We start from the raw sequence: 23,518 nt of genomic DNA, 5'->3' as shown, positions 1-23,518 counted from the left end.
GCCCTGAAGTCACAAAGGTATGATTTTTTGATTAGAAATACATCGGTACGAGTCCGGCAGCAGGTCTTGTAACTGTGGGCGAAATTCAACCTTCCTGACAGGCGTTATTGTTGCCTCCTCTTTCATATTTAAGGATATGTGAGCACTAATTTTAGACTTTGGAACACGTCACTGTTTCAACATTACAACCATATTATCTCCTGAAGACTTATCACCAAAGCCCCATCCTAATAGCGTGGAACCCCCTTGTTTAGGGAAGGCATGAGTCTAGTACTGATATTCATGGAAGTAACAAGGTCCCAGTTAGGTGGAAGAACAAGAATGTGTGTGTGTCTGCACAAAGAGGAAAAGTGTTGAGGGAACGTAAGCATTGGTGGTTCAGTGGTAGAATTCTCGCCTGCCACGCGGGAGGCCCGGGTTCGATTCCCGGCCAATGCACTCCCCATTTTTCTGCTTGTAAGACAGATGTTATACAAAATTTACAGCATAGGGTGTATGTTGCAGATAAAAATAGACATATTCTCCCCGTCGGGGAATTGAACCCCGGTCTCCCCGCGTGACAGGCGGGGATACTCACCACTATATTAAGAGGACCTGCCTGCTGTCGTCCACCTGGTGTTTCTGGGTCCAACTCAGGACAATCTACAGTTTCTGAGTGGGTTTTTTAATTACTTGCCATCATGCAATGTCTTCCACCAAACTTCAAAGTCTTTCATATCGGTGCCCTGAAGTCACGAAGGTATGATTTTTTGATTAGAAATACATCGGTACGAGTCCGGCAGCAGGTCTTGTAACTGTGGGCGAAATTCAACCTTCCTGACAGGCGTTATTGTTGCCTCCTCTTTTATATTTAAGGATATGTGAGCACTAATTTTAGACTTTGGAACACGTCACTGTTTCAACATTACAACCATATTATCTCCTGAAGACTTATCACCAAAGCCCCATCCTAATAGCGTGGAACCCCCTTGTTTAGGGAAGGCATGAGTCTAGTACTGATATTCATGGAAGTAACAAGGTCCCAGTTAGGTGGAAGAACAAGAATGTGTGTGTGTCTGCACAAAGAGGGAAAAGTGTTGAGGGAACGTAAGCATTGGTGGTTCAGTGGTAGAATTCTCGCCTGCCACGCGGGAGGCCCGGGTTCGATTCCCGGCCAATGCACTCCCCATTTTTCTGCTTGTAAGACAGATGTTACAAAATTTACAGCATAGGGTGTATGTTGCAGATAAAAAAAAAGACGTATTCTCCCCGTCGGGGAATTGAACCCCGGTCTCCCGCGTGACAGGCGGGGATACTCACCACTATACTAACGAGGAGCTGCCTGCTGTCGTCCACCTGGTGTTTCTGGGTCCAACTCAGGACAATCTACAGTTTCTGAGTGGGTTTTTTAATTACTTGCCATCATGCAATGTCTTCCACCAAAATTCAAAGTCTTTCACATCGGTGCCCTGAAGTCACGAAGGTATGATTTTTTGATTAGAAATACATCGGTACGAGTCCGGCAGCAGGTCTTGTAACTGTGGGCGAAATTCAACCTTCCTGACAGGCGTTATTGTTGCCTCCTGTTTTATATTTAAGGATATGAGAGCACTAATTTTAGACTTTGGAACACGTCACTGTTTCAACATTACAACCAATATTATCTCCTGAAGACTTATCACCAAAGCCCCATCCTAATAGCGTGGAACCCCCTTGTTTAGGGAAGGCATGAGTCTAGTACTGATATTCATGGAAGTCAGTAACAAGGTCCCAGTTAGGTGAAGAACAAGAATGTGTGTGTGTCTGCACAAAGAGGAAAAGTGTTGAGGAAACGTAAGCATTGGTGGTTCAGTGGTAGAATTCTCGCCTGCCACGCGGGAGGCCCGGGTTCGATTCCCGGCCAATGCACTCCCCATTTTTCTGCTTGTAAGACAGATGTTATACAAAATTTACAGCATAGGGTGTATGTTGCAGATAAAAAAATAGACATATTCTCCCCGTCGGGGAATTGAACCCCGGTCTCCCGCGTGACAGGCGGGGATACTCACCACTATACTAACGAGGAGCTGCCTGCTGTCGTCCACCTGGTGTTTCTGGGTCCAACTCAGGACAATCTACAGTTTCTGAGTGGGTTTTTTAATTACTTGCCATCATGCAATGTCTTCCACCAAAATTCAAAGTCTTTCATATCGGTGCCCTGAAGTCACGAAGGTATGATTTTTTGATTAGAAATACATCGGTACGAGTCCGGCAGCAGGTCTTGTAACTGTGGGCGAAATTCAACCTTCCTGACAGGCGTTATTGTTGCCTCCTCTTTCATATTTAAGGATATGTGAGCACTAATTTTAGACTTTGGAACACGTCACTGTTTCAACATTACAACCAATATTATCTCCTGAAGAATTATCACCAAAGCCCCATCCTAATAGCGTGGAACCCCCTTGTTTAGGGAAGGCATGAGTCTAGTACTGATATTCATGGAAGTAACAAGGTCCCAGTTAGGTGGAAGAACAAGAATGTGTGTGTGTCTGCACAAAGAGGAAAAGTGTTGAGGGAACGTAAGCATTGGTGGTTCAGTGGTAGAATTCTCGCCTGCCACGCGGGAGGCCCGGGTTCGATTCCCGGCCAATGCACTCCCCATTTTTTTGCTTGTAAGACAGATGTTATACAAAATTTACAGCATAGGGTGTATGTTGCAGATAAAAAAAAAAAGACGTATTCTCCCCGTCGGGGAATTGAACCCCGGTCTCCCGCGTGACAGGCGGGGATACTCACCACTACTAACGAGGAGCTGCCTGCTGTTGTCCACCTGGTGTTTCTGGGTCCAGCTCAGGACAATCTACAGTTTCTGAGTGGGTTTTTTTAATTACTTGCCATCATGCAATGTCTTCCACCAAAATTCAAAGTCTTTCACATCGGTGCCCTGAAGTCACGAAGGTATGATTTTTGATTAGAAATACATCGGTACGAGTCCGGCAGCAGGTCTTGTAACTGTGGGCGAAATTCAACCTTCCTGACAGGCGTTAATTGTGCCTCCTGTTTTATATTTAAGGATATGAGAGCACTAATTTTAGACTTTGGGAACACGTCACTGTTTCAACATTACAACCAATATTATCCTGAAGACTTATCACCAAAGCCCCATCCTAATAGCGTGGAACCCCTTGTTTAGGGAAGGCATGAGTCTAGTACTGATATTCATGGAAGTCAGTAACAAGATCCCAGTTAGGTGAAGAACAAGAATGTGTGGTCTGCACAAAGAGGAAAAGTGTTGAGGGAACGTAAGCATTGGTGGTTCAGTGGTAGAGTTCTCGCCTGCCACGCGGGAGGCCCGGGTTTGATTCCAGGCCAATGCATCCCATTTTTCTGCTTGTAAGACAGATGTTATACAAAATTTAAAGCATAGGGTGTATGTTGCAGATAAAAAAAAATAGACATATTCTCCCCGTCGGGGAATTGAACCCCGGTCTCCCGCGTGACAGGCGGGGATACTCACCACTTATACTAACGAGGAGCTGCCTGCTGTCGTCCACCTGGTGTTTCTGGGTCCAACTCAGGACAATCTACAGTTTCTGAGTGGGTTTTTTAATTACTTGCCATCATGCAATGTCTTCCACCAAAATTCAAAGTCTTTCACATCGGTGCCCTGAAGTCACGAAGGTATGATTTTTTTTGATTAAAAATACATCGGTACGAGTCCGGCAGCAGGTCTTGTAACTGTGGGGAAATTCAACCTTCCTGACAGGCGTTATTGTTGCCTCCTGTTTTATATTTAAGGATATGAGAGCACTAATTTTAGACTTTGGAACACGTCACTGTTTCAACATTACAACCAATATTCTCCTGAAGACTTATCACCAAAGCCCCATCCTAATAGCGTGGAACCCCCTGTTTAGGGAAGGCATGAGTCTAGTACTGATATTCATGGAAGTCAGTAACAAGGTCCCAGTTAGGTGGAAGAACAAGAATGTGTGTGTGTCTGCACAAAGAGGAAAAGTGTTGAGGGAATGTAAGCATTGGTGGTTCAGTGGTAGAATTCTCGCCTGCCACGCGGGAGGCCCGGGTTCGATTCCCGGCCAATGCACTCCCCATTTTTCTGCTTGTAAGACAGATGTTATACAAAATTTACAGCATAGGGTGTATGTTGCAGATTAAAAAAAACGTATTCTCCCCGTCGGGGAATTGAACCCCGGTCTCCCGCGTGACAGGCGGGGATACTCACCACTATACTAACGAGGAGCTGCCTGCTGTCGTCCACCTGGTGTTTCTGGGTCCAGCTCAGGACAATCTACAGTTTCTGAGTGGGTTTTTTAATTACTTGCCATCATGCAATGTCTTCCACCAAAATTCAAAGTCTTTCACATCGGTGCCCTGAAGTCACAAAGGTATGATTTTTTGATTAGAAATACATCGGTACGAGTCCGGCAGCAGGTCTTGTAACTGTGGGCGAAATTCAACCTTCCTGACAGGCGTTATTGTTGCCTCCTGTTTTATATTTAAGGATATGAGAGCACTAATTTTAGACTTTGGAACACGTCACTGTTTCAACATTACAACCAATATTATCTCCTGAAGACTTATCACCAAAGCCCCATCCTAATAGCGTGGAACCCCCTTGTTTAGGGAAGGCATGAGTCTAGTACTGATATTCATGGAAGTCAGTAACAAGGTCCCAGTTAGGTGGAAGAACAAGAATGTGTGTGTGTCTGCACAAAGAGGAAAAGTGTTGAGGGAACGTAAGCATTGGTGGTTCAGTGGTAGAATTCTCGCCTGCCACGCGGGAGGCCCGGGTTCGATTCCCGGCCAATGCACTCCCCATTTTTCTGCTTGTAAGACAGATGTTATACAAAATTTACAGCATAGGGTGTATGTTGCAGATAAAAAAAAATAGACATATTCTCCCCGTCGGGGAATTGAACCCCGGTCTCCCGCGTGACAGGCGGGGATACTCACCACTATACTAACGAGGAGCTGCCTGCTGTCGTCCACCTGGTGTTTCTGGGTCCAACTCAGGACAATCTACAGTTTCTGAGTGGGTTTTTTAATTACTTGCCATCATGCAATGTCTTCCACCAAAATTCAAAGTCTTTCATATCGGTGCCCTGAAGTCACGAAGGTATGATTTTTTGACTAGAAATACATCGGTACGAGTCCGGGAGCAAGTCTTGTAACTTTGGGTGTAATTCAACCTTCCTGACAGGCGTTATTGTTGCTTCCTCTTTCATATTTAAGGACACGTGAGCACTAATTTTAGACTTTGGAACACGTCACTGTTTCAACATTACAACCGATATTATCTCCTGAAGACTTATCACCAAAGCCCCATCCTAATAGCGTGGAACCCCCTTGTTTAGCGAAGGCATGAGTCTAGTACTGATATTCATGGAAGTAACAAGGTCCCAGTTAGGTGGAAGAACAAGAATGTGTGTGTGTCTGCACAAAGAGGAAAAGTATTGAGGGAACGTAAGCATTGGTGGTTCAGTGGTAGAATTCTCGCCTGCCACGCGGGATGCCCGGGTTCGATTCCCGGACAATGCACTCCCCATTTTTTTGCTTGTAAGACAGATGTTATACAAAATTTACAGCATAGGGTGTATGTTGCAGATAAAAAAAAAAGACGTATTCTCCCCATCGGGGAATTGAACCCCGGTCTCCCGCGTGACAGGCGGGGATACTCACCACTATACTAACGAGGAGCTGCCTGCTGTCGTCCACCTGGTGTTTCTGGGTCCAACTCAGGACAATCTACAGTTTCTGAGTGGGTTTTTTAATTACTTGCCATCATGCAATGTCTTCCACCAAAATTCAAAGTCTTTCACATCGGTGCCCTGAAGTCACGAAGGTATGATTTTTTGATTAAAAATACATCGGTACGAGTCGGCAGCAGGTCTTGTAACTGTGGGCGAAATTCAACCTTCCTGACAGGCGTTATTGTTGCCTCCTGTTTTATATTTAAGGATATGAGAGCACTAATTTTAGACTTTGGAACACGTCACTGTTTCAACATTGCAACCAATATTATCTCCTGAAGACTTATCACCAAAGCCCCATCCTAATAGCGTGGAACCCCCTTGTTTAGGGAAGGCATGAGTCTAGTACTGATATTCATGGAAGTCAGTAACAAGGTCCCAGTTAGGTGGAAGAACAAGAATGTGTGTGTGTCTGCACAAAGAGGAAAAGTGTTGAGGGAACGTAAGCATTGGTGGTTCAGTGGTAGAATTCTCGCCTGCCACGCGGGAGGCCCGGGTTCGATTCCCGGCCAATGCACTCCCCATTTTTCTGCTTGTAAGACAGATGTTATACAAAATTTACAGCATAGGGTGTATGTTGCAGATAAAAAAAGACGTATTCTCCCCCGTCGGGGAATTGAACCCCGGTCTCCCGCGTGACAGGCGGGGATACTCACCACTATACTAACGAGGAGCTGCCTGCTGTCGTCCACTGGTGTTTCTGGGTCCAGCTCAGGACAATCTACAGTTTCTGAGTGGGTTTTTTTAATTACTTGCCATCATGCAATGTCTTCCACCAAAATTCAAAGTCTTTCACATCGGTGCCCTGAAGTCACAAAGGTATGATTTTTTGATTAGAAATTCATCGGTACGAGTCCGGCAGCAGGTCTTGTAACTGTGGGCGAAATTCAACCTTCCTGACAGGCGTTATTGTTGCCTCCTGTTTTATATTTAAGGATATGAGAGCACTAATTTTAGACTTTGGAACACGTCACTGTTTCAACATTACAACCAATATTATCTCCTGAAGACTTATCACCAAAGCCCCATCCTAATAGCGTGGAACCCCTTGTTTAGGGAAGGCATGAGTCTAGTACTGATATTCATGGAAGTCAGCAACAAAGGTCCCAGTTAGGTGGAAGAACAAGAATGTGTGTGTGTCTGCACAAAGAGGAAAAGTGTTGAGGGAATGTAAGCATTGGTGGTTCAGTGGTAGAATTCTCGCCTGCCACGCGGGAGGCCCGGGTTCGATTCCCGGCCAATGCACTCCCCATTTTTCTGCTTGTAAGACAGATGTTATACAAAATTTACAGCATAGGGTGTATGTTGCAGATAAAAAAAAAGACGTATTCTCCCCGTCGGGGAATTGAACCCCGGTCTCCCGCGTGACAGGCGGGATACTCACCACTATACTAACGAGGAGCTGCCTGCTGTCGTCCACCTGGTGTTTCTGGGTCCAGCTCAGGACAATCTACAGTTTCTGAGTGGGTTTTTTAATTACTTGCCATCATGCAATGTCTTCCACCAAAATTCAAAGTCTTTCACATCGGTGCCCTGAAGTCACAAGGGTATGATTTTTTGATTAGAAATACATCGGTACGAGTCCGGCAGCAGGTCTTGTAACTGTGGGCGAAATTCAACCTTCCTGACAGGCGTTATTGTTGCCTCCTGTTTTATATTTAAGGATATGAGAGCACTAATTTTAGACTTTGGAACACGTCACTGTTTCAACATTACAACCAATATTATCTCCTGAAGACTTATCACCAAAGCCCCATCCTAATAGCGTGGAACCCCCTTGTTTAGGGAAGGCATGAGTCTAGTACTGATATTCATGGAAGTCAGTAACAAGGTCCCAGTTAGGTGGAAGAACAAGAATGTGTGTGTGTCTGCACAAAGAGGAAAAGTGTTGAGGAAACGTAAGCATTGGTGGTTCAGTGGTAGAATTCTCGCCTGCCACGCGGGAGGCCCGGGTTCGATTCCCGGCCAATGCACTCCCCATTTTTCTGCTTGTAAGACAGATGTTATACAAAATTTACAGCATAGGGTGTATGTTGCAGATAAAAAAATAGACATATTCTCCCCGTCGGGGAATTGAACCCCGGTCTCCCGCGTGACAGGCGGGGATACTCACCACTATACTAACGAGGAGCTGCCTGCTGTCGTCCACCTGGTGTTTCTGGGTCCAACTCAGGACAATCTACAGTTTCTGAGTGGGTTTTTTAATTACTTGCCATCATGCAATGTCTTCCACCAAAATTCAAAGTCTTTCATATCGGTGCCCTGAAGTCACGAAGGTATGATTTTTTGATTAGAAATACATCGGTACGAGTCCGGCAGCAGGTCTTGTAACTGTGGGCGAAATTCAACCTTCCTGACAGGCGTTATTGTTGCCTCCTCTTTCATATTTAAGGATATGTGAGCACTAATTTTAGACTTTGGAACACGTCACTGTTTCAACATTACAACCAATATTATCTCCTGAAGAATTATCACCAAAGCCCATCCTAATAGCGTGGAACCCCCTTGTTTAGGGAAGGCATGAGTCTAGTACTGATATTCATGGAAGTAACAAGGTCCCAGTTAGGTGGAAGAACAAGAATGTGTGTGTGTGTCTGCACAAAGAGGAAAAGTGTTGAGGGAACGTAAGCATTGGTGGTTCCGTGGTAGAATTCTCGCCTGCCACGCGGGAGGCCCGGGTTCGATTCCCGGCCAATGCACTCCCCATTTTTTTGCTTGTAAGACAGATGTTATACAAAATTTACAGCATAGGGTGTATGTTGCAGATAAAAAAAAAAGACTTATTCTCCCCGTCGGGGAATTGAACCCCGGTCTCCCGCGTGACAGGCGGGGATACTCACCACTATACTAACGAGGAGCTGCCTGCTGTTGTCCACCTGTGTTGGGTGGGTCCAGCTCAGGACAATCTACAGTTTCTGAGTGGGTTTTTTAATTACTTGCCATCATGCAATGTCTTCCACCAAAATTCAAAGTCTTTCACATCGGTGCCCTGAAGTCACGAAGGTATGATTTTTTGATTAGAAATACATCGGTACGAGTCCGGCAGCAGGTCTTGTAACTGTGGGCGAAATTCAACCTTCCTGACAGGCGTTATTGTTGCCTCCTGTTTTATATTTAAGGATATGAGAGCACTAATTTTAGACTTTGGAACACGTCACTGTTTCAACATTACAACCAATATTATCTCCTGAAGACTTATCACCAAAGCCCCATCCTAATAGCGTGGAACCCCCTTGTTTAGGGAAGGCATGAGTCTAGTACTGATATTCATGGAAGTCAGTAACAAGGTCCCAGTTAGGTGGAAGAACAAGAATGTGTGTGTGTCTGCACAAAGAGGAAAAGTGTTGAGGGAATGTAAGCATTGGTGGTTCAGTGGTAGAATTCTCGCCTGCCACGCGGGAGGCCCGGGTTCGATTCCCGGCCAATGCACTCCCCATTTTTCTGCTTGTAAGACAGATGTTATACAAAATTTACAGCATAGGGTGTATGTTGCAGATTTAAAAAAAAGACGTATTCTCCCCGTCGGGGAATTGAACCCCGGTCTCCCGCGTGACAGGCGGGGATACTCACCACTATACTAACGAGGAGCTGCCTGCTGTCTTCCACCTGGTGTTTCTGGGTCCAGCTCAGGACAATCTACAGTTTCTGAGTGGGTTTTTTAATTACTTGCCATCATGCAATGTCTTCCACCAAAATTCAAAGTCTTTCACATCGGTGCCCTGAAGTCACAAAGGTATGATTTTTTGATTAGAAATACATCGGTACGAGTCCGGCAGCAGGTCTTGTAACTGTGGGCGAAATTCAACCTTCCTGACAGGCGTTATTGTTGCCTCCTGTTTTATATTTAAGGATATGAGAGCACTAATTTTAGACTTTGGAACACGTCACTGTTTCAACATTACAACCAATATTATCTCCTGAAGACTTATCACCAAAGCCCCATCCTAATAGCGTGGAACCCCCTTGTTTAGGGAAGGCATGAGTCTAGTACTGATATTCATGGAAGTCAGTAACAAGGTCCCAGTTAGGTGGAAGAACAAGAATGTGTGTGTGTCTGCACAAAGAGGAAAAGTGTTGAGGGAACGTAAGCATTGGTGGTTCAGTGGTAGAATTCTCGCCTGCCACGCGGGAGGCCCGGGTTCGATTCCCGGCCAATGCACTCCCCATTTTTCTGCTTGTAAGACAGATGTTATACAAAATTTACAGCATAGGGTGTATGTTGCAGATAAAAAAAAATAGACATATTCTCCCCGTCGGGGAATTGAACCCCGGTCTCCCGCGTGACAGGCGGGGATACTCACCACTATACTAACGAGGAGCTGCCTGCTGTCGTCCACCTGGTGTTTCTGGGTCCAACTCAGGACAATCTACAGTTTCTGAGTGGGTTTTTTAATTACTTGCCATCATGCAATGTCTTCCACCAAAATTCAAAGTCTTTCATATCGGTGCCCTGAAGTCACGAAGGTATGATTTTTTGACTAGAAATACATCGGTACGAGTCCGGGAGCAAGTCTTGTAACTTTGGGTGTAATTCAACCTTCCTGACAGGCGTTATTGTTGCTTCCTCTTTCATATTTAAGGACACGTGAGCACTAATTTTAGACTTTGGAACACGTCACTGTTTCAACATTACAACCGATATTATCTCCTGAAGACTTATCACCAAAGCCCCATCCTAATAGCGTGGAACCCCCTTGTTTAGCGAAGGCATGAGTCTAGTACTGATATTCATGGAAGTAACAAGGTCCCAGTTAGGTGGAAGAACAAGAATGTGTGTGTGTCTGCACAAAGAGGAAAAGTATTGAGGGAACGTAAGCATTGGTGGTTCAGTGGTAGAATTCTCGCCTGCCACGCGGGATGCCCGGGTTCGATTCCCGGACAATGCACTCCCCATTTTTTTGCTTGTAAGACAGATGTTATACAAAATTTACAGCATAGGGTGTATGTTGCAGATAAAAAAAAAAGACGTATTCTCCCCATCGGGGAATTGAACCCCGGTCTCCCGCGTGACAGGCGGGGATACTCACCACTATACTAACGAGGAGCTGCCTGCTGTCGTCCACCTGGTGTTTCTGGGTCCAACTCAGGACAATCTACAGTTTCTGAGTGGGTTTTTTAATTACTTGCCATCATGCAATGTCTTCCACCAAAATTCAAAGTCTTTCACATCGGTGCCCTGAAGTCACGAAGGTATGATTTTTTGATTAAAAATACATCGGTACGAGTCCGGCAGCAGGTCTTGTAACTGTGGGCGAAATTCAACCTTCCTGACAGGCGTTATTGTTGCCTCCTGTTTTATATTTAAGGATATGAGAGCACTAATTTTAGACTTTGGAACACGTCACTGTTTCAACATTGCAACCAATATTATCTCCTGAAGACTTATCACCAAAGCCCCATCCTAATAGCGTGGAACCCCCTTGTTTAGGGAAGGCATGAGTCTAGTACTGATATTCATGGAAGTCAGTAACAAGGTCCCAGTTAGGTGGAAGAACAAGAATGTGTGTGTCTGCACAAAGAGGAAAAGTGTTGAGGGAACGTAAGCATTGGTGGTTCAGTGGTAGAATTCTCGCCTGCCACGCGGGAGGCCCGGGTTCGATTCCCGGCCAATGCACTCCCCATTTTTCTGCTTGTAAGACAGATGTTATACAAAATTTACAGCATAGGGTGTATGTTGCAGATTAAAAAAAACGTATTCTCCCCGTCGGGGAATTGAACCCCGGTCTCCCGCGTGACAGGCGGGGATACTCACCACTATACTAACGAGGAGCTGCCTGCTGTCGTCCACCTGGTGTTTCTGGGTCCAGCTCAGGACAATCTACAGTTTCTGAGTGGGTTTTTTTAATTACTTGCCATCATGCAATGTCTTCCACCAAAATTCAAAGTCTTTCACATCGGTGCCCTGAAGTCACAAAGGTATGATTTTTTGATTAGAAATTCATCGGTACGAGTCCGGCAGCAGGTCTTGTAACTGTGGGCGAAATTCAACCTTCCTGACAGGCGTTATTGTTGCCTCCTGTTTTATATTTAAGGATATGAGAGCACTAATTTTAGACTTTGGAACACGTCACTGTTTCAACATTACAACCAATATTATCTCCTGAAGACTTATCACCAAAGCCCCATCCTAATAGCGTGGAACCCCTTGTTTAGGGAAGGCATGAGTCTAGTACTGATATTCATGGAAGTCAGTAACATGGTCCCAGTTAGGTGGAAGAACAAGAATGTGTGTGTGTCTGCACAAAGAGGAAAAGTGTTGAGGGAACGTAAGCATTGGTGGTTCAGTGGTAGAATTCTCGCCTGCCACGCGGGAGGCCCGGGTTCGATTCCCGGCCAATGCACTCCCCATTTTTCTGCTTGTAAGACAGATGTTATACAAAATTTACAGCATAGGGTGTATGTTGCAGATAAAAAAAAATAGACATATTCTCCCCGTCGGGGAATTGAACCCCGGTCTCCCGCGTGACAGGCGGGGATACTCACCACTATACTAACGAGGAGCTGCCTGCTGTCGTCCACCTGGTGTTTCTGGGTCCAACTCAGGACAATCTACAGTTTCTGAGTGGGTTTTTTAATTACTTGCCATCATGCAATGTCTTCCACCAAAATTCAAAGTCTTTCACATCGGTGCCCTGAAGTCACGAAGGTATGATTTTTTGATTAGAAATACATCGGTACGAGTCCGGCAGCAGGTCTTGTAACTGTGGGCGAAATTCAACCTTCCTGACAGGCGTTATTGTTGCCTCCTGTTTTATATTTAAGGATATGAGAGCACTAATTTTAGACTTTGGAACACGTCACTGTTTCAACATTACAACCAATATTATCTCCTGAAGACTTATCACCAAAGCCCCATCCTAATAGCGTGGAACCCCCTTGTTTAGGGAAGGCATGAGTCTAGTACTGATATTCATGGAAGTCAGTAACAAGGTCCCAGTTAGGTGGAAGAACAAGAATGTGTGTGTGTCTGAACAAAGAGGAAAAGTGTTGAGGGAATGTAAGCATTGGTGGTTCAGTGGTAGAATTCTCGCCTGCCACGCGGGAGGCCCGGGTTCGATTCCCGGCCAATGCACTCCCCATTTTTCTGCTTGTAAGACAGATGTTATACAAAATTTACAGCATAGGGTGTATGTTGCAGATAAAAAAAAAAAGACGTATTCTCCCCGTCGGGGAATTGAACCCCGGTCTCCCGCGTGACAGGCGGGGATACTCACCACTATACTAACGAGGAGCTGCCTGCTGTCGTCCACCTGGTGTTTCTGGGTCCAGCTCAGGACAATCTACAGTTTCTGAGTGGGTTTTTTAATTACTTGCCATCATCCAATGTCTTTCACCAAACTTCAAAGTCTTTCATATCGGTGCCCTGAAGTCACGAAGGTATGATTTTTTGATTAGAAATACATCGGTACGAGTCCGGCAGTAGGTCTTGTAACTGTGGGCGAAATTCAACCTTCCTGACAGGCGTTATTGTTGCCTCCTCTTTCATATTTAAGGATATGTGAGCACTAATTTTAGACTTTGGAACACGTCACTGTTTCAATATTATAACCGATATTATGGGTGGATCCATGCTTAAACGACGGTTTCTGATCGGGCCTTATTTTCATTACTTTACTGGTTCAAAATGACACATTGGCAGACAATGTGGATGTTGATAGTTGAGCTACATGTTACTACAGGACACTACGTGAAGAGTAAAATGCTGATAAATACCTGGGAGCCCTGAGTCAGGCACAGTCTCTCATAAGTGTCCCGTGTCGTTAAGAAAGAGGAGCCAGGTCTTCCTAAGCTGCTCTCCCTGGTTGGACCAACAGAACCCAGCAGCTTCTCATATTTCTCAACATTCTGCAACACCCGTGCATTCATTGGATCTGGGAAAACAAAACGCGTGCAAAGAGTCACCAAGGCTGGATACAGTCTTATTACAAACCATTCATTCTTCTTGAAATTTCCCTTAGTACTGTATGTCAAAGAACAAGCGTTTGCAAAAACAGAGAGCGGTTTCTGCTGCTGTTTAGCTGTAACGTGTGGCAAACTTAAAAATGAGCTTTCACTTCATAATTACGCAACACTTTGTTTCAGTCTATCACAAAGAATTTAGGTTTTGAAACAGTAAAATGTTGAAAAAAGGTGCAGGCACTGCTCTTATTGCGAAATGGAGGTGCAGACTCACCGTGATGCAGTAACTCGTGAGACAAATTCAAGGCATACGAGACATTTCCTGTCTGAATCAAACAGAGGAATTTAGAACAGTCCTTGCAGTCAAACATGGGACCAACGTGCGTTTCTCTGCTCTCCTACTTTAAAGTGGGAGAAAGCCAGGTGATCCAGAGCGTCCTCTAAGGTCCCTTCATTCTCAGGAATCCACTGTCCTGCGGCTCCCCTGAAGAGACGCACCGACTCCTCCAACCACTGCACCGAGTGGTAGTAGTCTTCCTGTTCATAGGCCACCTGTGCACGATGAAAGAAATACTTTATTCTGATATTAAATGATTTGTTGAGTCAGTATTTTATAAACTATATCAGGTATTCTGTTGTGTTCCAGCATTCAGGCAACATTTTTAATTTTAGTTATGTGTCAAACGAGCAACAACTGAATCAGAGCTCCTTCAGATTCTCTCTGTGCTGCTGTGGACCTGTCATAGAAGAACAAATAACAACTTTGTAAGATTTTGACTCCATTTATATATATATATATATATATATATATATATATATATATATATATATATATATATATATATATATATATATATATAAATACCACAATATATACCACAATACATATATATATATATATATATATATATATATATATATATATATATATATATATATAATATATATATATATATATATATATATATATATATACCACAATATATACCACAATACATATATATATATATATATATATATATATATATATATATATATATATATATATATATATATATATATATATATATATATATTGGCATTTTTATAACAACTGAAGAAAACATAGTTTCTTGACTGTGGTATAAGATGCCAATACATAATACCGCCCCTTTAAACGAAGCAGTGAATATGTTTGTGGTCTCTTTGTGATTTCCGGATCATCAGAAATCTGCAACAATCAACATCTGACTGCATCTTCAGGGAGATGATCAACTATATCAGGTCTAAGGCCAGATGTGAAACAATCTGAGGAGCAGTCAATTTCGCCTTAGCCTAAATTAGCAAACGTTGTGGTGAATGTTGTCTAGGTTAGACTAGCTACAGCTCTTTGATAGTTGCTTAGAAACAGCAAATGGGAGGGATGAGCATGGGAGTGATTGACAGTGCTGAAAACCTCCTCCTTCTGGCTGTAATTGGTTGTTTCTGACTGGTGCATTTCTGCAATTAGCACTTGGAGCTCTGGAAGAAGACACAGGAGCTCAGATTTTTTGACACATTGTCTGTCTTAAATTATATTATCATGTATAGTGCAGCTTAAACAATGGAAACATACAACTTTTTTTTTCATATTTTCCTTCTTTCCTCAGACAACTTGTCCTGTTATTTCATGTTCTGTCTTTGGCCTGATGTTCATATTTACTGTTGGTCTGCTTCTGTGAAGCCCACAGTGAACTTATAGAAAACATGTGTGTGGTCTTTGTCTGGCTAAAACCCTCAACATTTTTTCCATTGTTTCACATCCTCACCACAAACCTCAGGGTATTTACTGGGATTCTATGTGCACATACAAATATAGCATAATTTAAAAATGGACACAAAATACACAGGTCTCATAGCAAATAAAAATCTGAAAGGTGTGGCGTGCATTAAGATAGATGTGATCTCAAAACTTTCTAGTAGCACCTTTCATTGGAGAAACTCTCTACTACGTTTGTCCAGACGTTTCCGTTCTTTGCGAATTATCTGAAGGTCACAGAGTGAGTGGAAAGACTTTGTCGACTTTTTCTCAGTCAAGTCTGGACTTTAACTGAGACATTCAAACAACGTGAACATGTTTGAACCCAAACCATTACATTCCAGCTCTGGCTGTTTCTTTAAAGGAATTGTCTTTCTGTAAAGTGAACCTGTGCCCTTGTCTCTTTTGCTACCATGTATTTAAGAAATGCACTGCTCTCAACCAAAAACAACCAATCAGAAGAGCCAGGAGGAGGGCCGCAGCGCTGCAAATCATGGCAGTGTATTCGCTGCTAAATGTGCTATTGGTGAGGAAACAACTTACTGTTTCAGGAAAGCCGTTTATCTGCCATCATCGGTTGCTATGCTAGCTAGCCTGAGCATTCACAACAGGCTATGCTAGCTGCAGCATAGCGGAGAGCAAAGGGGGTAGGAGGATGACCAGTGCAACATGGAGGGTGATTGACACCACTAAGTCCCGCCTTCTGGCTCTGATTGGTTGTTTCTAATTAACACTTGGAGAAGGCAAGGGAGCTCAGTTGTTTCACATATCATCGGTCTCATTTCAATAAATATGTAAAAAAAAACATTTTATTAAATGTTACATACTGCAGCTTTAACACAGCTTTAAATTCCCCCACATTTTCATATGAAACACATAAAAGTTTGTGGTAGCGATGGGAAAAAATGTGAAAAACCTCAGGGGGTGTGAATACTTTTGCATGCACTGCAATTACCATCTCTCTGGGTTTTTGACATTTTTTATTCTTTCAAAATTTCTCTTTTTCCTCCTGGGCTGTGAAGAGTTTGGCAGGTAACGTTTTGATTTACGGGACTAAACCACAAGTTTGCACCTAAACAAAGCAATCTCACTTATTCACCAGAGAGCTGATATCAATAGAATATGACCTTATGAAGAAAGAATCAGTTTCTCTGTGCAATGGATCACCTTCCCAACCAGGAAGCAGTCGTCACCAGACAGCGAGACAGACACAGCAGGCGAGCAGACGTCAATCACACCTCCACCGCTGGCCCTCTGGAAGCGGCCCTTTACCAGGCTTGAAACTTGGAGCGAGTACACATCCTGGAGCCTCATCAGCCCCTTTGCAGCCCCCCGGAGGTCTTCCACTTTGGGCAAGTGAGCCTCCTCTTCCTCGTATCTGGACCTGAGGGCTGAACGGAGCATTACTGAAGGCTGAAGTTTGCTTGTGACGGCTGAAAAAGCGGAAGAAGTTCAGGAATCAATACGGAGGAGGGCGAGGGACAGAGCTCACTTTGAGCGTTTTCTTGAGCTTCATTGCTGTAGACGACGTTCAGCCACTCCAAATGCAGCCGCTTGACGAGCGTGAAGGCCACCAGCGGGTTCACCATTGCAGCTGCAGGACCTTTGTAGAGCTCAGTGTGGAGGTCGGACACCTTGGCATGAAACCTGTGTGAAAGATGAGATTGGGGGTCACAGAAAGGTGAACACATATGGTCCTCATCAGACTGGAAAGAATAGAAATGAAAGACATACTGAACCCGAGTAACAACCTGACACCTTCCACAAGTATTTCTTACTATCTCAACCCATTAGATTTCACAATGCAGCCATAAGCTTCGATGTATATGCATTTTATATGACGGACCAAAAGAATAATACATGATTCAAAAATCGGTTTTATTTAAAAAAAGAAAGAAAAAAAAAGGATTTCTGAAATGTGGCTTGGATTTGTATTCAGCATACCTGACTCCATCACCACTCTGGTTCTGGTCTACTTTGAATCCCCACATGGAGAAGCAGCATTCAGGCTCTATGCTCTCTAAATCTTAAACAAACTTCCAGAAAGCTGCAAAGATGCTGAAAAACCGAGTTCCTTTAAATCAAGGCTAAAACCTCCACCTGTTTACAGATGCCTTTGATAAGTAGTAACTGGAACACTGATCAATATATTTTAGGAATATTTGCTTGAATATTTAACAAAAGATAAATTTCTTGTTTCATAATTCATTGCTGTGAAATGTTTTTTTTTTTTTTTTTTTTTTTTTTTACAATGGGAAGCTTTTTGAACTGCCCTGTTTCTGAAATTTTCTGAACACATAAAGGTGACTTCACTTTGGATCATTGGCTGGTTCTGGTTCTGGACACAGAGACAGAGAGGAAAATACGTGCAGCTATATTAACACTGGAGAAAACACATAAAGTGTAAGTTTGTGAGTTTTTTTGTTGTTGTTTTTTCCTTTCCCAAGGCCTTGCTTAGTTCTGCATCAATGCACGCCAATAATGACTAATTATTTCACACTTTACAACAAAGTCACTCCTTTTAAAAAGAAGAGAAAAACCCCACAGATCACATAAATGAAACGGTTTAAAAAATACAAGTAGTTAAGCTATTAAGCTGCATTTCATTCACAAACCAAAAAGGAGTGGAGGCGACAGAGAAATCAACAGATTTCTCCTTTTACCATCCTGGTGAAAAGTCCTTGAACTCAGCCTCGCTCACCGCTTCATGTCCTCCAGCCTCTGCTGCTCGCCGTCGATATAAGCTCTCAGGTAATCGATCAGTTTCCTCTCGACGTCAATGGCTTGCCTCACGTTCTGGAGCGACGTGTACATTTCTCCCTCGGCCTGGAGAGCGAGAGCAGCGACAAGGAAGCAGCAGAGACGGAGGCCGGCCGCACGAGCCTCCATCAGTCCGTCGTTATCGCGGAATGAGCCGAGAGCCTCTCGCCGCTCCTCGTCCGGATGATTCGGTTCTGGTCGGGGATCGGCTTCACGCCTCTCTCTGTGAGGAGCTGCGCCGCAATGAACTCTTCTGACAAAGAGGAGGCCTGTTGGAAGTTGTGCTGAGGCAACAGTGTTTGAAACTTTTTTTTATTAAGAAAAAGCACAATTGAGCACAATTGTAAAACAATAATGATGATAATAATAAGGTTTCAAAAAAAGCGCCTTTAACGGGCTTTTTGCTCTTCGGCGACATCTGCTGGTCAAACTGCGCCATTACTACTAAATCTACTCTTGACTATCAGTGGGGAGGACAACCCTAACCCAGATAGTACAGCAAATAACCACAGTTGGTGGACTAAATAGTTGATATTGTAAAAAGAAAACACAGAGATCAATTAAAATGTGGATTTTTTATATTGACATGTCAGTTCATTCCTTTGCATTAGTTTACTCCTTTTATTCCTGTATGTTTCATGGTCAGCACTGTCAAATGCTGTGCTGAGGTCCAACAGAAGCAACACTGTGGCTCTTCTACAGTCTGTTTTTATGAGGATGTCACTGAACATGTTGACTAGGATAGTCTCATTATTGTGATGAGCGGTACTGAACGCAGGAAAACTAAACCCAAAGACGTCATAGGGGTTAATTATTGCAAAGACAGCAATTATCAGTTACTTCAGTAGTTTTGCTGATGAATGTACGGTTGGACATTGGCCTGTAATGCTGAAGTAGTGACTTGTCCAAATTGTTCTTTCTGATCAGTGATTTGATAATTGCTGTTGATGCAGCCTGGGTTGACAACACCCGATGAGAGGAATGAGTTTACAATTTAATCAGCTCAGATGCAATGACAGACAATACTTTCTTAAAGCAAAACTCACACTCAAGTAAATTTTTGTTTACTGATAAACTGTCTAATTAGGTTCCTAATTATTTAATTAGGAACCTAATTAGACAATCCTGGTACCCTGGTTGTGTCCTGTCTAATTCTATCCAGAAATCCTGGGTGTGCAGCAGCTAAATAAAGGTTTTAGGCATAACTTTTGCCTAAAACCATCTCACTACTGACCTTTGGTCAAACAGTTGAATTTTACCATTGTTTGAGATGGCTTGGGACAACTTTCATCACTTTGGGTATAATAGCACAGCGCTCCCTCCCTACCACTTTCTCTCTCGCCCGTCTGGTGGCAACCCAGGAGATGGAGTAGCAAGTGTCGCTGTGCCGGCTGGCAAACATTGATCAAATGTTCTCACCATAAAAGTCTCCAACAACACAGAAAAAGAGTTTGCTAGACTTATCACTTGTAGTTTTTTGGGGGACAAAAACGGATAGATGAGTTTGAACTGTTCATTACTGAATCTCTGCAGAGCTGAAGTGTTAGTTGTAGTAGCAACACCAGGTTGACCAATGGAGACTTATGTTCCAGTTATGAATCGAAAGCAACTCTAAACTTGTGGCTTTTTAACCTTGATTTAAAGAAACTCACAATAAGCTGGCAAATAAATCAATAACAACTTATATCGAGATATGAGATCTTTTTTATTCCTCTTATTGAAGTTCCATAGCTTTGCACATCACTTTTATTTTCATTTGTTTCCCTTAACATCATCAATCAACATAAACTTTTACTTTACTTAATTGGATAAAGTTTTACTTATTAAATGTTAGCTGTATCTCACCCCAGTGTGTAAAATTAGTAAAAGCTATTTGCAAAGTATTTAGAAATGTTCCTTGGCTTGGAATGCTAATGTACAACATTCTATATTGGTAGTGTTTCAATGCTTTCATAATTTTACTATCAAAAAATATATTTTTTGACATATATACTATCTAAGTGCACAGTCAAAAATGTGGCCATTGGATGTTTTTGACACTAATACCTCCGAAAAAGCAAACAGTTTTTGAGTCGTTTAAAATCCTCCAAAATGTCATTTAATTATTTCAAAGCTGACTTAGTTATAATTACTAAACATTAAAACATTTTATTTTCAGTTTATATGTGATTAAAACCCGAGCCACTATTTGAAAAAGGGTTTTCTTTCCTGTGAGCAGCAGAGAAATCTTTTCCCAATGTGTTTTCTCAGACTCTGATCCCTGACACCATAAATTAGCAGGCTGAGAAAGCGAGGTATCAGGATGAAACAGAAGAAATGAAAAAAGGCAAGATCCTCAGCCGGCCAGTTTGTTTGGAGTCCAATGAGAGTTTTGGAGATGGGAAGAGTGAAAGCCAGCAAGCACAGCAGCAGCTGGAAGCCGTGCAGCAGCACAGTGTGCATGGCTTTACCGGCAGTCAGTCAGTCAGACTCGGTTCTGGTGAGAGTTGGACTCCGCCAAGGCAAGCACACTTTTAAACTCTCAACACAAACACAATTTGTTTCTACAACAAAGCTCAGATTTATCTTAGTTTTGCTTTATAATTAACATTTCGCTAATTACTTTTCTCGCAGTCACATAGGAGATGTTGGGCTTTCTTCAGGCAAATGTATTTATTTCAAAAAGATTTTAACAAAAACAATTCAACAGGCGAGAAGTAGGACAGAGAAAAACATGTGCATATATAACCAAGAGCAAAATAACTTGTTTACCACTGCTTTTCTGTTTTGGAAAAGAGTAGGAAATATTAAACAACTAATGAAAAACAATTTTATCGGAAGTGCAGAGAGGGGACAGCAGGAAGATTTCATTTTAATAACATCACACAGTTAATTTACAGGACTTTTCCACACAACGATAACTTTTGTGTTGTAACTTCTTGAATTTTTTTGAAATTACAAAAAGAATAAATCTGCAAACAAGTAAGACTTGAAGCAAACTAACTTATTGTTAACTTTTGGCTGTACCTCATAAAAGTGATCAAAGATCTTGCTATCAAAATATGTATGAATTTTTGACAAACCTCTCACCTCAGTGTAAGAGCACAGTAGGGAATGTGACCCCTGGGTCCTTTTGGTCCTTGAACTGAAAGACTCTGTGGTTACAAAACGATGAAAAATATCATTTGCAAGTAACAACATTTTTTATAATTAACTGTACGACTTCCGTAATGATATTATTGTCATTTAATTACAATAACATAATTCAAAATAGACTTGGTTAACAGCTGTCTCACTTACATATTGTGATGGTACAGGACTGAAACATATTTTAAAACTCAATTTATAACTGATTAATATCTGAGTCACTATTTGAAAAAGAGTTTTCTATTCTGTGAGCAGCAGAGGAATCTTTTCCCAATGTGCTTTTTAAGACTCTGATCCCTGAAGCCGTAAATGAGCGGGCTGAGGAAGCGAGGCATCAGGATGAAGCAGAAATAATTGAAAAAGGCGACATCCTCAGCTGGCCAGTTTGTGTGGAGTCCAATGAGAGTTTCAGCAATAGGCTGAGTAAACGCCAGCAAGCACAGCAGCAGCTGGAAGCCGTGCAGCAGCACAGTGTGCCTGGCTTTGCTCACTGAAGCTCTGTCCTGCCGCATCTTCCCGGTTTCCATCACAATCCTCACATAGGTGAAGAGGATGACAACACTTACCACTGCAAAGAAAAGCACATTCACAACAAAGCGATACAGTCCCTGGATCGGCGATGAGTTAATAATAGCAGGTTTGCAAAGCATGTTTGTAGAGAGGACATCTACATTGGGACTGTACTTCCCGATGGAAAACTCAATAATGGGGAAAGTGAAGCTGATGATCCACAGAGGCAGAGTAATGATCCAGATACGGTCTGAGCGCCAGGAGGCCGGGCGCTGCAGAGGGTAGAAAATGGAAACATAACGCTCCAGTGACATGGCAGCCAGAATCAAAGTGGTGTTCTGGAAGGTACCGGTAGATACAAAGAGCAGAGGGACACAGAACAGAAGAGGTAAGTTGACCCGACCCATCACACAGAGGAAGAGTAACACAGAGGATAGGATCTGCAGGGTGTCGTTGATCAGCATGTGTGCAAACAGGATGTAACGGGAAGTGTCCAAAAACTGTCGTGAGAGGCAAAGATCTGCAGCATGACGGCGATGAAGCACAGGAAGACGCAGAACAACGGGATCACCACACACACCTTGATGATTACAGAGAAGCTTTTTGAGGAAGTTTCATTGACAGAAAGTTCAGTCCCATTATGCATTTTGCTGCTGTGAACAAGTAGTTCCAGTTTCAGAAAAACAGTAAATTTCTGTTTACTCAAAAAGAGTTAAAAAATACAAATGCTTAACATTTTCCCCATTGACTGTATTTCACTCACCTGCAAAACCCTTTATCAGCCAGAGGAGCACAGACTGTTTTACTTCACATGGTGTCTTTGAGATGTGTTTCAGGAGGAATCCCCTCCTTAACTCAGATGTTCCAGTCATTTTCCACTATGTAGTCTTGGACCAGATTCCTCTAGAGACACGTGTTGTGATTCTAATTAGCAACAGATTTCAGCTGGTAACAAAGTTTCACAAAACATGAAACTTTCCAACTGATAAAACTTTGAAGAAGTTATCTTCTCTGCAAACCCTAAAATTTACATTCTAAAAGGAAATTTAACTAAATACTTTGTGATGCAAGTGTAGATATCCACTATATATATATATATATATATATATATATATATATATATATATATATATATATATATATATATATATATATATATATAAAAAGGACTTTCAAAATTAAAGAGCCTCCAGACTCAGATAATGCAATATATATATATATATATATATATATATTATATATATATATATATATATATATATATATATATATATATATTATATATATATATATATATATATATATATAAAATATATTTTATGGGATTTATGTGATATCTGATGATGTAGATTAAAACTTGGCTTATTTTAAGACCGGGACAGTAAAATATTTCTTTAAATGTTAGAGAGAGCAACTGATTCAAAAAACGTAAATATTAGATAAATGGATAGATAATTTATCTTTAAAATGTACTTTCAGAACAAGAGAGCCATTCTAGCTGCAGCAATACACCAAACATGCCTTATAACCATCTGCCTAATATATTTTAGGACCCATAAGCTGTCCGACTGTAGTCGTTATGGTAACGTTTGCACCTTCAAAATAAGATACAGATGTGCCACAAAAACAAACATTTTACTTTCATGAAAATTTTAACTCATGATAACGAAAAATCAATGGGAGCCCTGAGATGGCCCCATCTGGGAGACAATGACAC

The 23,518-nt window shown here is 42.3% G+C and overlaps 1 protein-coding gene, 34 non-coding genes and 1 pseudogene across 36 annotated transcripts in view; 18 read left to right on the top strand and 18 right to left on the bottom strand.

Moving 5' to 3' along the window:
• p4ha3 (prolyl 4-hydroxylase, alpha polypeptide III) overlaps positions 1-18,357 on the bottom strand; it is a 38,731-nt gene extending 20,374 nt beyond the window's left edge. For both annotated transcript variants that reach the window (XM_055045752.1, XM_055045753.1), the window contains exons 1-6: positions 18,107-18,357; positions 16,898-17,052; positions 16,573-16,796; positions 14,031-14,180; positions 13,903-13,954; positions 13,443-13,600 (exon numbers count right to left, since the gene is read on the bottom strand). In XM_055045752.1, coding sequence (XP_054901727.1) covers positions 13,443-13,600; positions 13,903-13,954; positions 14,031-14,180; positions 16,573-16,796; positions 16,898-17,052; positions 18,107-18,294 — 927 coding nt within the window. In that variant the 5' untranslated portion in view covers positions 18,295-18,357. The remainder of the gene's footprint in view (positions 1-13,442; positions 13,601-13,902; positions 13,955-14,030; positions 14,181-16,572; positions 16,797-16,897; positions 17,053-18,106) is intronic.
• On the top strand, positions 368-438 carry trnag-gcc (transfer RNA glycine (anticodon GCC)). The gene has a single exon. It is a non-coding gene; the product is annotated as a tRNA-Gly (tRNA).
• trnag-gcc (transfer RNA glycine (anticodon GCC)) lies at positions 1,091-1,161 on the top strand. The gene has a single exon. It is a non-coding gene; the product is annotated as a tRNA-Gly (tRNA).
• trnad-guc (transfer RNA aspartic acid (anticodon GUC)) lies at positions 1,245-1,316 on the bottom strand. Its single transcript has one exon. It is a non-coding gene; the product is annotated as a tRNA-Asp (tRNA).
• Positions 1,817-1,887, top strand: trnag-gcc (transfer RNA glycine (anticodon GCC)). The gene has a single exon. It is a non-coding gene; the product is annotated as a tRNA-Gly (tRNA).
• On the bottom strand, positions 1,973-2,044 carry trnad-guc (transfer RNA aspartic acid (anticodon GUC)). Its single transcript has one exon. It is a non-coding gene; the product is annotated as a tRNA-Asp (tRNA).
• trnag-gcc (transfer RNA glycine (anticodon GCC)) lies at positions 2,542-2,612 on the top strand. The gene has a single exon. It is a non-coding gene; the product is annotated as a tRNA-Gly (tRNA).
• trnag-gcc (transfer RNA glycine (anticodon GCC)) lies at positions 3,265-3,335 on the top strand. Its single transcript has one exon. It is a non-coding gene; the product is annotated as a tRNA-Gly (tRNA).
• On the bottom strand, positions 3,421-3,493 carry trnad-guc (transfer RNA aspartic acid (anticodon GUC)). Its single transcript has one exon. It is a non-coding gene; the product is annotated as a tRNA-Asp (tRNA).
• Positions 3,993-4,063, top strand: trnag-gcc (transfer RNA glycine (anticodon GCC)). The gene has a single exon. It is a non-coding gene; the product is annotated as a tRNA-Gly (tRNA).
• Positions 4,147-4,218, bottom strand: trnad-guc (transfer RNA aspartic acid (anticodon GUC)). Its single transcript has one exon. It is a non-coding gene; the product is annotated as a tRNA-Asp (tRNA).
• On the top strand, positions 4,720-4,790 carry trnag-gcc (transfer RNA glycine (anticodon GCC)). Its single transcript has one exon. It is a non-coding gene; the product is annotated as a tRNA-Gly (tRNA).
• On the bottom strand, positions 4,878-4,949 carry trnad-guc (transfer RNA aspartic acid (anticodon GUC)). The gene has a single exon. It is a non-coding gene; the product is annotated as a tRNA-Asp (tRNA).
• trnag-gcc (transfer RNA glycine (anticodon GCC)) lies at positions 5,447-5,517 on the top strand. The gene has a single exon. It is a non-coding gene; the product is annotated as a tRNA-Gly (tRNA).
• Positions 5,604-5,675, bottom strand: trnad-guc (transfer RNA aspartic acid (anticodon GUC)). The gene has a single exon. It is a non-coding gene; the product is annotated as a tRNA-Asp (tRNA).
• trnag-gcc (transfer RNA glycine (anticodon GCC)) lies at positions 6,176-6,246 on the top strand. The gene has a single exon. It is a non-coding gene; the product is annotated as a tRNA-Gly (tRNA).
• Positions 6,331-6,402, bottom strand: trnad-guc (transfer RNA aspartic acid (anticodon GUC)). Its single transcript has one exon. It is a non-coding gene; the product is annotated as a tRNA-Asp (tRNA).
• Positions 6,904-6,974, top strand: trnag-gcc (transfer RNA glycine (anticodon GCC)). Its single transcript has one exon. It is a non-coding gene; the product is annotated as a tRNA-Gly (tRNA).
• Positions 7,060-7,130, bottom strand: trnad-guc (transfer RNA aspartic acid (anticodon GUC)). The gene has a single exon. It is a non-coding gene; the product is annotated as a tRNA-Asp (tRNA).
• Positions 7,632-7,702, top strand: trnag-gcc (transfer RNA glycine (anticodon GCC)). The gene has a single exon. It is a non-coding gene; the product is annotated as a tRNA-Gly (tRNA).
• Positions 7,788-7,859, bottom strand: trnad-guc (transfer RNA aspartic acid (anticodon GUC)). Its single transcript has one exon. It is a non-coding gene; the product is annotated as a tRNA-Asp (tRNA).
• On the top strand, positions 8,358-8,428 carry trnag-gcc (transfer RNA glycine (anticodon GCC)). Its single transcript has one exon. It is a non-coding gene; the product is annotated as a tRNA-Gly (tRNA).
• trnad-guc (transfer RNA aspartic acid (anticodon GUC)) lies at positions 8,515-8,586 on the bottom strand. Its single transcript has one exon. It is a non-coding gene; the product is annotated as a tRNA-Asp (tRNA).
• Positions 9,088-9,158, top strand: trnag-gcc (transfer RNA glycine (anticodon GCC)). The gene has a single exon. It is a non-coding gene; the product is annotated as a tRNA-Gly (tRNA).
• Positions 9,245-9,316, bottom strand: trnad-guc (transfer RNA aspartic acid (anticodon GUC)). Its single transcript has one exon. It is a non-coding gene; the product is annotated as a tRNA-Asp (tRNA).
• Positions 9,818-9,888, top strand: trnag-gcc (transfer RNA glycine (anticodon GCC)). The gene has a single exon. It is a non-coding gene; the product is annotated as a tRNA-Gly (tRNA).
• trnad-guc (transfer RNA aspartic acid (anticodon GUC)) lies at positions 9,976-10,047 on the bottom strand. Its single transcript has one exon. It is a non-coding gene; the product is annotated as a tRNA-Asp (tRNA).
• trnag-gcc (transfer RNA glycine (anticodon GCC)) lies at positions 10,545-10,615 on the top strand. The gene has a single exon. It is a non-coding gene; the product is annotated as a tRNA-Gly (tRNA).
• Positions 10,702-10,773, bottom strand: trnad-guc (transfer RNA aspartic acid (anticodon GUC)). The gene has a single exon. It is a non-coding gene; the product is annotated as a tRNA-Asp (tRNA).
• Positions 11,273-11,343, top strand: trnag-gcc (transfer RNA glycine (anticodon GCC)). Its single transcript has one exon. It is a non-coding gene; the product is annotated as a tRNA-Gly (tRNA).
• trnad-guc (transfer RNA aspartic acid (anticodon GUC)) lies at positions 11,427-11,498 on the bottom strand. The gene has a single exon. It is a non-coding gene; the product is annotated as a tRNA-Asp (tRNA).
• trnag-gcc (transfer RNA glycine (anticodon GCC)) lies at positions 12,000-12,070 on the top strand. Its single transcript has one exon. It is a non-coding gene; the product is annotated as a tRNA-Gly (tRNA).
• trnad-guc (transfer RNA aspartic acid (anticodon GUC)) lies at positions 12,158-12,229 on the bottom strand. The gene has a single exon. It is a non-coding gene; the product is annotated as a tRNA-Asp (tRNA).
• On the top strand, positions 12,731-12,801 carry trnag-gcc (transfer RNA glycine (anticodon GCC)). Its single transcript has one exon. It is a non-coding gene; the product is annotated as a tRNA-Gly (tRNA).
• trnad-guc (transfer RNA aspartic acid (anticodon GUC)) lies at positions 12,889-12,960 on the bottom strand. Its single transcript has one exon. It is a non-coding gene; the product is annotated as a tRNA-Asp (tRNA).
• A 3,155-nt stretch (positions 18,358-21,512) lies between the features above and the next one.
• Positions 21,513-22,447, bottom strand: LOC129369709 (odorant receptor 131-2-like; annotated as a pseudogene).
• Positions 22,448-23,518: the final 1,071 nt, after the last annotated feature.

Source organism: Poeciliopsis prolifica, unplaced genomic scaffold (genome assembly GCF_027474105.1).
Source record: "Poeciliopsis prolifica strain line A6 unplaced genomic scaffold, Auburn_PproV2 SCAFFOLD022, whole genome shotgun sequence".
Classification (NCBI taxonomy): domain Eukaryota; kingdom Metazoa; phylum Chordata; class Actinopteri; order Cyprinodontiformes; family Poeciliidae; genus Poeciliopsis; species Poeciliopsis prolifica.
This window is presented reverse-complemented; position numbering and strand designations above follow the sequence as displayed.